A 17,291-nucleotide genomic window follows, 5' to 3' on the forward strand; every position below is an offset into this window, starting at 1 on the left:
CTCATGATACTCGTGAGTCTATTGATCAACTTTTCATCAGTGGTTTTGGTAGTGGAAGTTTAGGGCCTATTTTAGATAAAATACCCTTATCTTCTTTTTCAACTCCCGTGCCTGTGATTCCTTCTTTACCAGCCCCAGTTGTTTCTGTTCCTTCTTCTACTGTTTTCACTTCTTCTATCGCTCCTCCTTTGACAATTCCCCTTCCTATCGTTCATCACACGGAAGTGGGCTATTCAAGTAGAAATGCCGCTATGAGGAGGGTAACTATTGAAGTTCCTGTTGATAGCAGCCTTTTGAGGAAGTCAGGTCAGGCAGATGTATGGTTGGAGCCTTTAATTGGCCCAATTAAAAAAGCAAAGCTGGATAGCCATAGTTCCTTGACTCTATGAATGATATCGTGCATGTCACTTTGAAGGTATTTTCCTTTTCTCCCTTCTTTACTTTGTAATTTTTTTTTATCTTTGGGATTCTTATTTCCCTTCCTTTTTTTAGGCCAATCTTATCGGCACAGAAATGATGAACAGAATCCCCCTCTTGGAGAAGGTAGCACGTGATTCTCAGTTAGAGGTGATCAATTGGAAGGAACAATTTGAGAGTGCACAAATTGATATGGAAGATTTACAAGAGAGCAAGAGTACCTTAGAGCAGCAGGTGCGGGCTTTAACTTTAGAGTTAGCGGTTGTAAAAGCTTCCTCAAGCCAAGCAAAACAAGAAAAAGAATGTCTCGAATCCTCCTTCTCAGAGCAACTATCTAAGGTCAGTGAAGAGAACAGAGAGTTGAAGACTCTTTTGAGTCAAAAAGAAGTTTACGCTGGGGAGATCGTGCAAAGCTTAACTCAAGCACAAGAAGACCTTCGAGTCTCAGCTGATAAGGTGCGTGCTTTAGAAAGCTCCCATGCCTCTCTTCAATCTTCTTATAACTCTGCCTTGGCTGAAAATGAACAGCTAAAGAATGAGATTGCTGATTGGGAAAAGGATTATGAGATCCTTGAAGAAAAATTTGTTGTTGAGGTAAGTTGGGCATTTTTGAATTCACGTCGTGATACCCTAATTGAAGCTGGCCAAGAAAACTTCAACATGGAGTCGGAGTTAGCTAAGATCAATGAAACCATTGAAAATGCTCAGCAAACTCAGGACTTCCCTTCTCCCGTAGTTGAAGCTCCCGTGAATGTTGAAGCTGATACGGGTATCCCAACTCTTTCAAGCCCAATCGAGCATGTTGCTGCAAGCCAAGTTGAAACTGCATCTATTGATGCACCAGCCCAAATTAAGTCTGCTACGATTGATGCTACTGCTTCAATTCCACAAACTTCTCAATGACCAGTTTTAATCATTTGAATGATTTTGTTTTTGTTTTTATTTTGGAAAATTGTAATCAAACCTTTAGCTTCATTTGAGGGTTGGTTTTGGAAACACAAGTCCCCAAGTCTTTTATGGGGCAATTTGTATAAACAATTTCATAGTTTTATGACTAAGTTCGTACTTAGTCTTCAGTTTTTAAGTATTAAGAAGTTTTTCGTATTATTATCTTATACTTCTGTCTGTTTTATTCTTGCCTTTATTTTTAAGGACTTATAGAATAATTTGCATTTTTGTTCTTCGAAAATGCTTCTGTTAATCTCATGACTAACTAATTTAAACATGAGTTTTATAAAAGAGGGCCCTTTTATATTTCGACACTTAATGAAGAAGACGTCTCAACTTCATAATGGTATTATCATACGATAAAAGAAATAGGAACACACATGTTTCTTTGAAATAACTTTGACAAGTTTTGAATAATACTTTACATGTATTTGAATTACATCTATAACTTTCTCGTAACTGTTTTTCTTGTAACAGATTAGCACAAAAGAAGAATAAATAGACACGGGGTTTTTCCTTATAACCCGTTTTAGTACGTAGCCTTTACCCTAACTATAGTGAGATTTTTCTTTGGCCTTAGCTCGTGGCTCCATCTCGTGACTTTGTGACTTTTACTCTGCACTTGACTCTTTTAGGCTTGATTTTTCCTCAATCTTTTTTGCCTTCTTTATACACATGTCTGTGTATATTATGTAGTCCCACAAATGTTTGAGTGTTGAAGTATGAAGCCTCGATCACTTGATAGTTTCTCTCATTTGGCCCTTTTCCTGAAAAGGAAAAACATACGGGACTCGGAGGTGCGATTATAGATGAAGACTGCTTAACCCGTTTGAATTTCTATCAGAATAATTGTAACCCTAGGCCAGGAATTTTAGGTTATTCTGTGTGCCTTACAGGTTGTGACTCATCATTTAGTACGGGTTAGCTTTTTGCCTATCATCTAAAATTGTTAGTAAAATTTTAACAATTCAAAAATTAAATTTAAAATGGCGATACCTGACCGTGGGTATTACTTAGAAATAGTATCTCTTCAAATGAACATCATTCCAATGTGAAGGTAGTATCTTGCCATCCATTGTCTCCAGTTCATATGCTCCCTTTCCTGCAATATCACGAACTCTATAGGGTCCTTCCAATGTTGGACTTAATTTACTCGCGTTAGCTGTTGTAGATTGAAAAACCTTTTTAAGCACGAAGTCCCCCACTTTGAAGAATCCGAGGCGTGCTTTTCGGTTGTAATATCGTTCTATGACTTGTTTTTGTGCTGCCATTCTTATTAATGCAGCTTCTCTCCTCCCCTCGAGTAAATCTAGATTGACCCGCATCTCCTCGTCATTAGATTCTTGTGTCGCCTGTGTGAACCGTGTACTTGGTTCCCCTATCTCAACTGGAATTAAAGTCTGAGCTCCATAAACCAATGAAAATGGTGTTTCTCTTGTACTTGTTTTTGCAGTTGTGCGATATGCCCATAAAACTCCAGGTAACACTTCAGGCCAGTTACCTTTTGATTCCTCTAATCGTTTCTTTAAATTATTGATAATTGTTCGTTGATTCTGCTTGCCCATTACCCACCGGATGATAAGGTGTTGACGTAATCCTTTTAATTTGCCAACTTTGAAAGAATTCCATGATTTGAGCTCCAATAAATTGAGGGCCATTATCACACACGATCTCCTTTGGTACACCGAATCGGCACATGATATTCCGCTAAATAAAATATTTGACTTCCTTTTCTCGCACCTGTTTAAATGCTCCTACCTCCACCCATATAGTAAAATAATCAGTGAGTATGAGCAAAAACTTTACCTGTCCTTTTGCTTGTGGTAATGGACCCACGATATCCATTCCCCATTTCATAAATGGCCATGGCACAATGAACGGATGTAATAACTCTATAGGTCTATGCATATTGTTACCGTACCTTTTACATTTATCACATTTGGCCACGTAACTTTCTACTTCTTCTTCCATTTTAGGCCAGTAATAACCTGCCCTAATTAAGGTTCTTACCAATGACCTTCCTCCCGTGTGATTCCCGCAATGTCCCTCTTGTACTTCTTTCATTACATACTCCATTTGCGAAGGTCCGAGGCATCTTGCTAAGGGACCACCGAACATTTTACAATATAAATTGCCTTGCTTTAAGCAGTACTGAGCAGCCTTCTTTCGAAGTGCATGAGCTTTTTTCTTATCATCAGGGATGGTACCATACTGCAAAAAAAGCAACAATCTCGTTCCTCCAATCCTAAGTTAAATTATTAAAATTTACCTCATTCTTATTAGGATTGAGAACTGAATGAATTAAATGTATAACTAAGGCGTTTGCATCGTTTTCCACATCAGCTGCAGATGCGAGATTAGCTAGGGCGTCCTCTTTAACATTTTCATCCCTTGGTATTTGTATAACTTTCCAGGTTTGAAATTGCTTTATCAATTCCCGTACCTTTTCTAAGTATTGTTGCACCCTTGTTTCCCTAGCTGTATAAGTCCCCAGCATTTGATTAACCACGAGTTGCGAATCACTCTTGATTATAATCTGATTTATGCCAAGCTCTTGTGCCAATTCTAGACCTGCAATCACAGCCTCATACTCCGCTTCATTGTTAGTTATGGAGTGACATTGAATAGTCTGTCGAATGGTTTCACCCGTAGGTGGTACCAAGACAATCCCTAAACCTGCACCTTTTACATTAGATAAGCCATCAATGAATAAAGTCCAAGTTCCCGGGTTAGCTCCATCGAATACCGGTAATTCTTTTTCTGCTTCTAATTGCATCCCCTGGCTAAAATCAACCACGAAATCAGCTAACACTTGTGATTTTATAGCAGTTCTAGGTTGGTATGTGATTTCGTATTCACTTAACTCTATTGCCCACTTAGCTAACCTACCTGATAACTCATGCTTATGTAATATATTACTTAAAGGGTAGACAGCTAGCACTTGTGATTTTATCCCCTGGCGAAAGTAAGGTCTTAACTTTCTAGATGCCATGATTAATGCAAGTACAAGTTTTTCTAACTGAGGATACCGCGTCTCCGCATCTAACAAAGATTTACTAACATAATACATAGGGAATTGTTTACCTTGTTCTTCTCGGACCAAAACAGCGCTTACCGCAACTTCCGAAACAACAAGGTAAATGAGTAGTCTTTCCCCAGCCTTTGGTTTTGCTAGCAAAGGTGGATTTGATAAGTACGTTTTCAAATTCCTGAGTGTCTGCTGACATTCCTTATTCCATTCAAAATGATCCTGCTTCTTAAGGGCTGAAAAGAATTTAAAACACTTCTTTGATGATTTAGAAATGAATCTTCTCAAGGCTGCAATTCTCCATGTTAATCTTTGAACTTCTTTCTTGTTTGAAAGTATATCAGGGATTTCTTCAATGGCCTAAATCTATGCAGGATTAACTTCAATACCAGGGTTAGAAACAAGAAAATTCAAAAACTTACCTGATGCAACGCCAAATGCACATTTTTCGGGATTTAACTTCATATTAAGTTTGCGCAAAATTGAAAATGTGTTAGATAAGTGTGATATGTGATCTTTTGAATACTGAGTTTTAACAAGTATATCATCTATATATACCTCCATAGTCTTTCCTAAATGCTCTTGAAACATTTTGGTAACTAACTTCTGATACGTTGCACCTGCATTCTTTAGACCAAAGAGCATTACTTTATAACAGTAAGTCCCCATGTCTGTTATGAATGAAGTTTTTTCTTCATCTCCCGGATCCATTTTAATCTGATTATAACCTGAATATGCATCTAAAAAACTTAATAGTTCGTGACCTGCAGTTGCATCAATCAATTGATCTTTGTGTGGTAGTGGAAAAGAATCTTTAGGGCAGGCTTTAATAAGATCTGTGTAATCTGCACAAACCCGCCACTTACCGTTCTTCTTTGGAACTACAACAGTGTTAGCTAACCAGTGAGGATACTTTACCTCATGAATGGAACCAATTTTTAGCAATTTTTGGACTTCTTCTTGAATCACCTAATTCTTGAAAGTTCCTTGCTTTCTTTTCTTTTGCTTGACAGGAGGGTATGATGGATCTTCATTTAGTTTATGAGTCATCACCTTCTGTGTTATTCCTGTCATCTCAGAGTTGGACCAAGCAAAGCAGTCCACATTAGTTTTCAAAAATTCAATTAACTTACCTCTCATACCTTGGCTAAGATTGGCTCCAACATAGACCTTTTTATCAGGCCATTGAGAAAATAACACGACAGGCTCTAATTCCTCTATTGTTGTTTTGATATTTTCATTCTCTTCTAGTTCTTGAATGGTATCAGGCCTTGAATCTACATCTGTTTGCCCTTGTTCAGTTGAAGCTTGTGTTGTGGTGTCCTCACCTACCTTCTGTGATTGCTATTTACCTTCATTTCTCGTTCTTGTATCTGCAACAAAGTTGATAGCTCTGGCTGTATGTTGATTTCCACGAATTTGACAAATTCCCCATGGCGATGGAAATTTAATAACTTGATGCAAAGGTGAAGGAACAACATCCATTTCGTGGATCCATGGTCTCCCAAGAATCATGTTGTAAGTCATCTCCATATCTACCACCTGGAACTTTGTATCTTTGACGAATCCTTCAGCGAATGTGGTGAGTGTTACCTCTCCTTTTGTGAGGACACTAGAATTATCAAATCCAAATAGAGTATGCGCATTTGGTATCACTTTATCTTCAACTTGCATCTCACGTAATACTCTTAGCAAAATAATGTTCACGGAACTACCTGGATCAATCAAAACTCGTTTCACATTAGTATCATGTACAATTAAAGATATTACCAGTGCGTCGTTATGAGGGTTTAATACGCCATCTGCATCTGCGTCATTGAATGTAATGTTGTCTTCCTCTAAAACATGTCGCACCTGTTTCCCTTAGGTAATTGTTACTTTGGAAATTTTGTTAGTTGCAGTATATGATATACCATTGACGTTTTCACCCCCACTTATAACGTGGACAGTTCTTTTGGGAGAAGGTGGTTTTGGAGGCTCCTGCATGTTCTTCATGTAAGCTTGCTTGCCTTTCTCACTGAACAACTCAGTAAGATATCCTTGTTTTAATAAATGATCAACTTCACTTTTTAAAATCTGCAATCTGCTGTTTTATGTTCGTGGTCATTATGAAACTCGCACCAATGGTCAGGATTGCGCCTGTTTGGATTCGATCTTATTTTTCCTTTGGCCATCAAACCTTATCTCCCATGCTTCTCAAAACAGCTACGAGCTCGGAGGTGCTGACATTGAAGTTGTAACCACCGAATCTCGCTTTTAAATTTCTATCATCATCTCGTGACTCATAGTTGTTTCGCTCGTTCCTGAATCTTGATGAAGAACCTGATTCTCTGTTTCTTGATCTGTGATCGTACCTTTGATTATCCTGCTTTGACCGTGAGTCCTTTCCCGCAGGTCGTAAGGCTCGTACCTGTTTTTACCGGATCTTTTTTCGGTCTCTGCATGTCTCGAACTTACCTTTTCTTCTTTTTGAAATCGTGGAACAGTATCTTCCTCAATCCTCAACTTCGTGATATACCTGTTATAAACATCATTCCACGTTGTAGTTGGGAATTCTCGAAGGCTTTCCTTGAGTCTCCTCGTAGCTTCCGAGCTTTTTTCATTCAAATTACTTGTGAAATCTATAGCTTCCCAGTTGTCAGGTACACGTGGCAATATCATTCTTTCACGTTGAAATCTGTCCATGAATTCTCTAAGCAGTTCTGAGTCCCTTTGCTTGATTTTGAAAATATCCTCCATTCTTTTTTCTACTTTTTGAGCTCCCGAGTGTGCTTTGATGAAAGAATCTGCAAGCTCAGTAAAAGAATTTATAGAATTTTCGGGTAAAAGAGAATACCATGTTAGCGCTCCTTTGGTGAGCGTTTCACCAAATTTTTTGACTAATACTGATTCAATCTTCTGCTTAGTCAAATCATTGCCTTTTATGCCCGTTGTGAATGCAGTAACGTGATGTCGTGGGTCTGTTGTTCCATCATATTTTGGAATATCAAGCATTTTGAACTTTTTTGGAATTGGGAGTGGAGCAGCACTTGGCTTCCAGGGTTGTTGCGAATATCTATCCATATCTACCCTTTGATTATGGGCGGCACCCTGGGTATCTGCTCTATGTGCTCACTTTGCTCTTTGAGCTGTTTCTGCAAGGTTAGTACTAAATTTTGTAAATCAGAATTAATTACATTACTTGGTTCTCTCTCCTGTGATTCACTGGGAGTTCCACCGTTGCCTGAGTTAATAAGCCCGGAACGAGGGTTTTCCAAAGTGTTATTATTTGGAGTAGGTGTGGGTGTTGCAACAGGTAACTGGTTAACAAGTGCCTCAACAGCTTTGTTGACCTGAGCAACAATTAATTTCTGCAAAGCTTCATCAACAGCTTCAGCATTTTCAAATTGAGCATGCTCGTTTATTTGAGATCCATCAGGAGTACCCTCACGAGATTGCCGTGGAGAGTCTCGTGGAGTAGGAACTTGAGTGTTAATATTCTGTGGATCTCCCTGATTTTGTTGGTTCTCTTGGTTTCCTTGAGTGTTGTCATTGTTGTTCGACATAATTGATGCAACAAGGAAAGTTAAGTGAAAAGAAAATAGATTATCAGTTTTCCGGTAACGGAACCAATTTGTTTAACCAAAAAAATGAAATTTTAGTCAAAGCTAGAATTTAGAAGAACACGGGTTACTGATAATCAAAAGAATGTATAAAAGGAAGTAATTTAGGTAGCAAGAGAGTAATCAAGAGAAAAATAAGTAAACCAAAGTTTATTCCAATAGTGTTTTTGTCTCCTTACAATTGATCAGATATCTCCCTTTTATAGATATCTTGGAGATATACGTTTTGCCCAAATCATAACGAGACTATTATGAGTAATTAAAGACATTGAATGATACGTTATATAATCATTACATTCAATACAAATTCTCTAACGTATTCCACATTTAATGCCTATTAAATGCCGTATTTACACTCTTTTCTATTGTCAGATTCATTCTTTTTGATTCTCGGACATAAATAACTTAGATAGGTACGGGCGCTAAGTTATTTGAATAACTGCTCGTGCCTCTTCCTCTGCCATTTGCTCGTATCTGTTGCAACTCGTGCCTCTTGGCTAGTTGTAATTCTTTGACCATTTGACCAGTCTACGTGTCTCGACACATCACCTTTATATTTAAATACAATTTTTTCCAATACAGATAGTCCCCCCACTTTCCATTTATTCATCAGTTGAATATTTGGGAAGTGGATTTCATTAAATAGATCTACTAAGATTTTTCATATCTCTTCTTGTTGATCATTAGACTTTAGTTTCGTAGATTTTTTTGTTAAGAAATTACAATAAGAATTCAACAATTAAACTCTTTGTAGCTCTAGCAACCATTAAAGCTTGGATTAAGTGTATGTACAGAAAATTCTTTTCTTTTTTAGAAAAGCTTAGCTTGAACTTTGTCATGGCTAAGTTAAATTTTTCAAAAATATCTCCAACCATTAAAGCTTACCTCAAGCTTTTGCAAATAAGCATATTCTTTAAATTTGTTAATGGATAAATTTACAAATAATTAAATTGTAAATTTTTTAATCTTCTTCGCTAAAAAATGCACATTCCTCTTTATTATTACTACCTTGCTGCTTTAGTTGTGGAAATCGAAAGAGCAAGAAATTGAAAGCATGGTGATGGCAGTTATAGTGGACAGGATGAAGAAGATATAGATATAATTGTAATTTTATGTGCTATCTTTTTATTATTAGTCAGTGACACGTGTCACGACTTTATTGGCGCGTGACAATACACATGCTTTGAAAATCTGGCGAAGAAAAAAGTGGTGTGTCTTAGACACACTCAAAAAAAGTTGGGTGTGTAAAAGGTTGCCCGTGGTGGAGAGGTGTGTAACAGGGATTTGGATACAAGGTCAATGGGTAAACTATGTATTTTGCATATTTCCTCTATGGATTTATTCTATCAAAAATGTTGCTCATATGCAAAATTTCTTCTTTTTCCATTTAGGGTCGTTTGGTTGGCAAGAAGTTATCCCAGGATTAATTATCTCGGGATTAGTTATTCCATTTTTTCATGGGGATAAAAAAAATACTATAATCCCGCGAAAGCTAATTCGGGATTAATTATACTGCAATTTTCTCCCAGTCAAACATGAGATAAACTCTTCTTAAATTTAATTCGGGAATTAATTATTCCTTATCCCGGATAGCAAACGAACCTTTATAGTGTTCAACTTAATTTATTCTTTTCTGTCTTCTTTATTGCGCATATAATGCTATTTTACTTATATTTTAGTTACTGATAGAGTCATCCTAAGAATTTAAAGAAGAGAAAAGCAAGTAGATATACGGTCGAAAACATATACTTCTGATTACTTCTTTGTACTTGGAAGCATACATTCTCTGCTAGCTAGTAATATATATCAAGACGATGGACTAGGCAAGCAACTACTCCTAGCAAAATTATGTTCTCTATCAAGATTAATGCTCAAGTCCTTTCCCTTACTAGTATAAAGTCTTTTGAAGTTAGACCGTTGGTCTTTTAACAACCTCACAAGACTTCTCTTAGCATTAGGTCTAAACGGACAATCAGATGCTAAAAATCCATCCACCAAATGTAAATATGCCTCCAAGTCATGGCAACATGCAACATCTGCGTCAGGCTTCAAAAATGGCGACATTCTCGTGTCAACTCTGAATTCAGTACCAACGTGTGAATACGCCCACGGCATCCTACAATCTAACATCTCTAGCATGCGACCTGCTCCTGATTTTCTAAGTTTTTTGTCTAGCTCTTCGCTCACAAACATGCCTGGAACCCTGGTGATTACGTCTTGATTGTTCACAATACGTAACACTTTAACATTGTTCGCGTTAAGACGATCCGCAAAAACCCGATTTCCTACGCGAGGGCCTCCAAATGAAAAAACAGCCACTGGTGGTGCATTTGGTGCACATGTACTTACATCATCTGCTACTAAAAGAGCTAAAGCTGCACCAAGACTGTGCCCTGTGACAGTGATGCTTAAAGGCTCACCTTTATACTGTTCAATTAGTCTTTGTACTTCGTTAACAACTGATTCAGCTAAACTTGGGACATGTTCTCCACCTGTTTTATACAAACTCAAGAATCCACATTCCACTTTAGATTGTTCTTTAGCTAAATCGTCATTTTGTTCTACTAGCAAGGCACGAAAATTCTCTGCCCATTCTAAACACGTGGCAGTACCTCGTAACGCAATTACAATATCCCTCCTTCCCATTCGTTGAATCTCATTCCTGTCCTCGCACACTGCCACATATCCAATCCAACTAGACCTTTGGGTCATCCATCCAAGATCAGGTGCCACGTCATCCACCCACGTAGGCAACCCGATGGATGAAGTTGCATAGAGGTTCTTGGTCACCTTATACGACCTGTCGGGCAATGCCACGTGTCTTGCGGACAATGGTCCCTCCTCTGCTGACGTGGCAGGGTTGGAGTGGAAACAATGATAAGCTGCCTGAATGAACTCCCCATATCGAACCAATTCACGCCGTAGATTCTCATCTAACGGATCAAGTAGACCCAACCAGTTATTGCTGCCGTGGTATTCCTTCCACCGGCTACAAATATTGTTCCTAGGAGAATATTGCATTGATTTGGAAGATAAGAGTCTTTTTAATCTGTTCAAACGCCTTGGCGACATTTCCTCAGCAGCTTTCATCTCAGGCCAAATACTAGCCAAATTTAGCCCTTCCAACAAATTTCTTCCTCTGTTTTCTAATAACCCATTATTACCGGATTCTTGAACCACGGGATTCGAATCAACTACTGATGGGTTTGTATGAGATTGCTTTTGAAGAAGCTTTTCAAGATTGGAAATGTGTTTTTTGGTCATCTTTGTGGATGATGAGAGTGTTTTTACAGTTTGTGTATTTACACAAGTAGCCATTGCAGAAGGGTTTAATGAACATCCATTGCATTTTACCCTTGCCTGAAAAAGATTCAAATTGGTTGCCGGAAGTGCTGCTCCGATCTGCATGGTTTAGAGAGAGAATGTGGATAGATTTAGAGAGAGAGAAAAGGCAATGAGCTAGTTAGATTAAGGTTAAAGAAGGAGACAGCTACTTCGTTAGTTAGAGCTATTGGATTGAGCTTAAGTATTTATAGAGGAAAAGGTTTAAAGGCAAAAACTTAAGTGGCACAGTTCTGAGTAGGTGAAAAAGATGGACGGCATTTGTGTAATTACAACTATGAATTAATTAGTAGTCATGATCCTCATGGCATTGCCCGATTAGTGGCTCTCTTTTCAGTTTCCATTGTCAATTTCAAATGTAAATATCAAAAGTGCCCTCTATGGTTGACAAATGACCACAAGCGGACAAGAAACGCCTGCAATTCCTCGACTTCTCAATTTCAACGCATCACATGTTTTAGACCTCCGACCCATGTTGCAACAGATTTTTGAACAACTTAATTATTTATGTAAAATAATAAAACATGATTCTTCATTTGTTATATACTACTAGTTCATATGATACTATTATAATTTAGAATATTAAATCACTATGGTTTAACACATTTTTGTTTTCACTAGCTTTAGTGTACGTGCATTGCACGTGTATTTCGCGTCAATACTTAGCATCAATCAATAAAATATATGTACAAGAAGAACAAGTAAATGAAATTATCAAATACTAAGTTTTAAAATGCCTACATTAAGATAGTATTTTACAATAAGTAACTTTGTACGTAGAAAAATATAGAGAGTTGTCATTTGTTTAAATGAATATCGAAAGAAAGAAAAATAAGTAATGACAACTCACTGAGAATATATTTTGTCTCTAATGCTTCATCTTATTGTATAATGTTTGTATTTTTAACAATTACCTATAACCGATTTATATGATGAATTTTAAAAAGAATGACTTGGATTTTCTACACATTAGTAAAATCAAAGACTTTTCTGATAAATTAGGACTTAATTATTTATTCTTAACATTAAAGAGAATAATTATTATTCTTAAGGGAATTTTCTTAATAATAATGTTTGATCATATTGAAATCTAGTTTTAGGATACGCGCAATGCGCGTGTATCCTATATCAATAAGTATATATATTTTAAAATTATATAAATATTATTAAATAATATGTATGAGTTATACTATAAATTTTAAAAATATAAGTTCTTGAAAATGATGAATATTGATCTTATTTAGTCAACAAAATATAAGATGACCTAGCTAAGCATGAAAACAATCAATATAATTTTGATAACTTAGTGATCTATCATTTATCCTTCTTTTGCTTTAACTTAAAATGAAAATAATTGTCTAGGTAATATGTATTCTAGACAGAGCAACTAAAAAAATTACGACAAATAAATTATGTAGCTAAACAGTAAATATTAATTTTTAAGTAAACTTTAGCTATGGATTAGTGACAAATTATCAAAAGAAAATTCCCATTAGCTATGAGACGAATTTCATACCTAATTTCTATTTTTCTTAAAGTCAAATTATGTAACAAACCTTTTTTTTAACCCAAAAAAAAGTCATTTCTAGTTGAAGGAATATGCATTATAGTAAATTAAGGTACTACCTTGGAAATAAAGTGTTTTAATTCAGTATTTTCTGATATATATTTTTTTCTTACTGCTTTTAATATATGGTGAAGTAATTAACTTTTTTTTCTAGAATAAAATAAATTTTCGATTATATAAGATCAAAAAATCTTTAAAATATAGAGTGAAAATTCATACTAAAACTTTAAATTTAAATGTTAATTTATTTAAAATTAAAATACTAAAGTCTCAATCGACTCATGGTCTTATAGTTAGTATATATCCTTAGTATCATCAACCAAATATACAAAAGAATAGATAATTAATTTTAATCTCCTTGCAGCAATCTTGTTAAATTTATTTATTATCACCATCTTCTAATCAACACGACCATTAAGAAGTTTTAACAAAATTGGAAACATTAATTTTTATTTAAAAAATTATAGAAGAAAAGAATGTGGTAAAAAATTAGTTAGTTTAAAAAAGAAATAAAAGTAAAAATATTTTGAGTAATTAGGAGTTTTTACATAGTTCAAATAAGAAAAGGTTTAATAGTTAAAATTTTATTAATTTAAATTTTTTAAATATTAAGAAATTTATTAAATATTAATTTTATAGTATACTTTCTGTAATCTAATGTAAACTTTATTTTTAAAGGTAAACTTATAAATTCACCTAACTCTTTGTCTACGTGTGAAAAATTAGAATCAACACAACTGATATTGTCATGTAGGATGCAGTATATTTCATATATTCACAACAAATTTATTATTATTTAATTTAGAATGAAAATTAAACAAAAGGTAGTCAACAAAAGATTGGAATTCCAGTGATTGCCTAACGATTCTGATGTGTTAAAATTTGGAAACTTGGAAAGGATTTTCCTAACATTACCATGCAATGAAATAAAAAGGTTCTTATTGATTATTAAGGTCATAAATTCTAGAAAAAGTTAAAGTCGTTTCTATCTAACTTTATTACCGAACATCTATTTTAGTCTAAATATAATTAAAATAATTCTGACAAAAGAAAAAAGAAATATACAAAAACTTACAGCTTGTTTGGATGGTTGTTACCCATTGCATTATATCGTATTGTTACGTTAAATACGATATTTGTTTTGATTGTTACTTAAATTTTATTGTATTGTATCGTTAAATTTCTCGTTACATAACGACAAAATGTGCCACTTTATGTAACAACCAATTTGGTGTGGTCGCGTCGTTACCTTATCTTTTTCTCTCAATCTCACCCTTCATTATTATTAAATAATTTTATTTTATCATTTACCTTACCTTTTTATATAATAATTTTACATGTATCATAATTTTTCTTTACAATATTGCAAGTTTATTCTTCATATTGCTGGTGTGTGATATCATGAAATGATGGCAAACAACACAATCTATCCAAACATTATATTTGTAAAACGATACAGTACAATACAATACAATATGATACGATAAATTATAAAACGATACGTAACCGTAGATGATTTCCAAATGATTCCTATTTAACTAAAATGATCATAATTCTACAAAACTTTAAAGAGGAAAAGTAGGATTCTTAGTTTTTACATCATTAGAATCGTGGCAAATTCATAATTACATAGCAGACCACAAAACAAATTAATATTTGTATTTAAATTTTCATATATCTGTTTATGAACATATTGCTATTTAAATTGAAGTTTACTTCAAATGAAGACAAAAGCGTTGAAAAAAAAGAAGCTTTAATAACAATTCGTTATATTGAAAACCTTAGAAACATGAAAGTATTGGATTTAAGGAAAATAGTTGCACAATTAAATAAGGTAAAATCCTACTCAAATTTAAAGTCCTTAATATTAGAATTTCCTACGTGGAAAGATTTAGTAACTAAAATTTTAATAGATTTCAAAATACTAAATATTAGGACGATAATCAAATGACTATTTTGTCAAGTGTGAACTCTATTTTCAAGGGATAAAAAAGGCGAACGATATTTCGCTAAGGGCCTTCGTGCTTTTAATATAGTATAGATATACTGCATCCGTTTCAATTTATGTGAACTTTCTTTGTTTTAGTCCGTGTAAAAAAGAATGTTCCCTTTTCATATTTGGAAATAGTTTACCTTTATGCAATGATTTATAGCCACACAAAATGCGTGTGTCTCATTTTACATTACAACTTCAAAAATATTCTTTTTTTTCTTAAATTTCGTACCTAGTCAGTAGGTTCACATAAATTGAAATGGATGGAGTATGTTTTTATAATAATATTAGTTGAGAAGTGTGATTTATAATGATTTTATGTAGCCTTAATTATCTTATTTTGTTTTAAAAAAATCAAGAAATTGACATCTGAACTGAATATAAATAAAAAATTACTAATGTTTGGCTTCATATATAATTTGAGTACCTTCATGTTTTTTTTTTTTTTTGGGAAACGAAAAGCGTATTCTAAAATAATTAATTACCACAGATAATCTAAAGTAAACATCACATCAAAATAAATTATATGGAGTATTTGTTTAGCATCTAATTATAGTCTCTAAGTCCAAGCAGTTACTCTCTTCAATAAAATTTATCTCTTTTCTCTTATCAAGACACAAGAATTCAATATCGTAGAATTCTCATATCAATTACCTAAACCAGCTTTTGTGTGTTGATGAATGCCAATGTTGTAACTCATGCCGAGATGAAATTTGAGGTTCACAAGAAATAAATGATGTTGCAAACCTTCTATTGCGGTAACATGTAGACGTTTGGTAAGGATATTCAATTATTCAAGTAAAATACTTATTTCAAGTAAATATTTACTTTTGCGTTCCTTTTTATTTTTCCACTTTATATTTTGTACTCCATCCAGTCCGAAATAAGTGATTTTTTGACTTTTTTCTTGTGGTCCAAAATAAGTAATTTTTCCAGATTTCAAGAATGAATTAATTATTTTTTTCCTACATTGTCATTGGAGTAATTAATGTTGGAGTATGTGTTAGGACTAGGAGTGCTTATGTGTAGAGATAGTAAAGGTTAATATGGTCAATTTCATTGCTAATTAATGCTAAAAGGTCAATTTCTTAATATGTGTGAAAACAACCAAAAAAATCACTTATTTTGGACCGGAGAGAGTACTCTGTTTTAGAAAGCATTAGTAATGTGTTTGTTTTACGAACTTATTAACTATGCTTTGAAAATCCAAATTTGACTACTAATACCCTAATAAGATTGGAAAATAAATGCTTAATGATATTGCTAAAAAAATCAGGAAATGAAAAAAAAATAATTTTTTCTCATAATCGAGAAGTAGAAAGGGAACTGAGGGAGTAATAATATATGCCTGTAAAGTAGGCATCAATAGAGTAATTACCTGTTACGATCAACTAGCTCTATTAGCTTTCATATCATCAAGCTGGATTTCGTTTTGCTCCGATTTTCTAATCTCAATTACCTCTAAAGATCTTTTGAAACAGCAAAGATTTTCTTGTATTCTGAACTTTCTACATTTCTGGTCAAAAAATCATCTTCTTGTATGCTTTATTAGGTGTTCTTTCAAAAGATATTGGGTCGGTGCTTTATCAGATTACACATTTACAATGTGGGAGTGTACGTATATACATATGTAGTCCTTTTCCCTTTCAATTGGAGATGCGTATTCATCCCAAAAACATGAATCACAAGTTGCTCATTTTTCCCGAAAATATGCACACTTTAAGCGAGAGAAAATAGTTCAACTGTAGTTGTTACTTTTATTGTACCTCCGACTTTCACTTGTTATATCTAAATTTTGTGATATCTGACTTCGAATATTATAGTTTTAAATTTAATTTGATTGAACAATAAAAATCTTTAGTTATCGCTATTCATTTAGTTGATTAAAATATAATTGTGCAGTAGAATCCAATCCTTATCAATAAGCATATATAATGCAATTCACGTTCAAACAATGCGTGAAAAGCTATATATTTGTTCTTTCTTGAGAAATTTGAGGAGCATCTCTTTAGTATATATCCACTGACAGTGGCACTTATGAAGTTACCCTATTAAAAAACTTTTGAAGACCACTAGCAAGTACTCTCTCAATTCACTTTTACTCGTAAATTATACTAAAAATATATTTTCACTTTATTTATCCACTATATTAAAACAAGATAAAGATAATCTTTTTCCTATTTTGTACTTATCATTAATTATTTATTTTTCAAAATCATAAAATACATACTACGTTTAAAATAAAAAAGAGAGAGAATGTAAAGTCCAGAGTAGACAACTAAGAATCAGCAGAGGGAGTAATAAGTAGGTGCTTGGCCATGAATTCCAAAATAAATTTTCAAATTTGGAATTTCAAATTAAATTTTAATTGAAGATGAAGTTGTGTTTGGTTAT

General features: G+C 34.1%; 1 protein-coding gene across 2 annotated transcripts; it reads right to left on the reverse strand.

Annotated features, from left to right (window-relative positions):
* Nucleotides 1-9,731: 9,731 nt before the first annotated feature.
* Nucleotides 9,732-16,476, reverse strand: LOC107817980 (phospholipase A1-Ibeta2, chloroplastic-like). 2 transcript variants are annotated; one of them, XM_075219246.1, is made up of 2 exons: nt 16,276-16,476; nt 9,732-11,397 (listed from the first exon to the last, which is right to left on the reverse strand). In XM_075219246.1, exon 2 carries the CDS (start codon nt 11,311-11,313, stop codon nt 9,802-9,804), a length of 1,512 nt encoding a protein of 503 aa, XP_075075347.1. In that variant the 5' UTR covers nt 11,314-11,397; nt 16,276-16,476; the 3' UTR covers nt 9,732-9,801. The 2 variants fall into 2 exon arrangements, with proteins under 2 accessions (XP_075075347.1, XP_016499370.1); XM_016643884.2 differs by lacking the exon at nt 16,276-16,476 and having other exon boundaries at nt 9,732-11,601.
* Between the last annotated feature and the right edge of the window lie 815 nt (nt 16,477-17,291).

The sequence above is a fragment of the Nicotiana tabacum genome, chromosome 8, assembly GCF_000715075.1.
Source record: "Nicotiana tabacum cultivar K326 chromosome 8, ASM71507v2, whole genome shotgun sequence".
NCBI lineage: Eukaryota > Viridiplantae > Streptophyta > Magnoliopsida > Solanales > Solanaceae > Nicotiana > Nicotiana tabacum.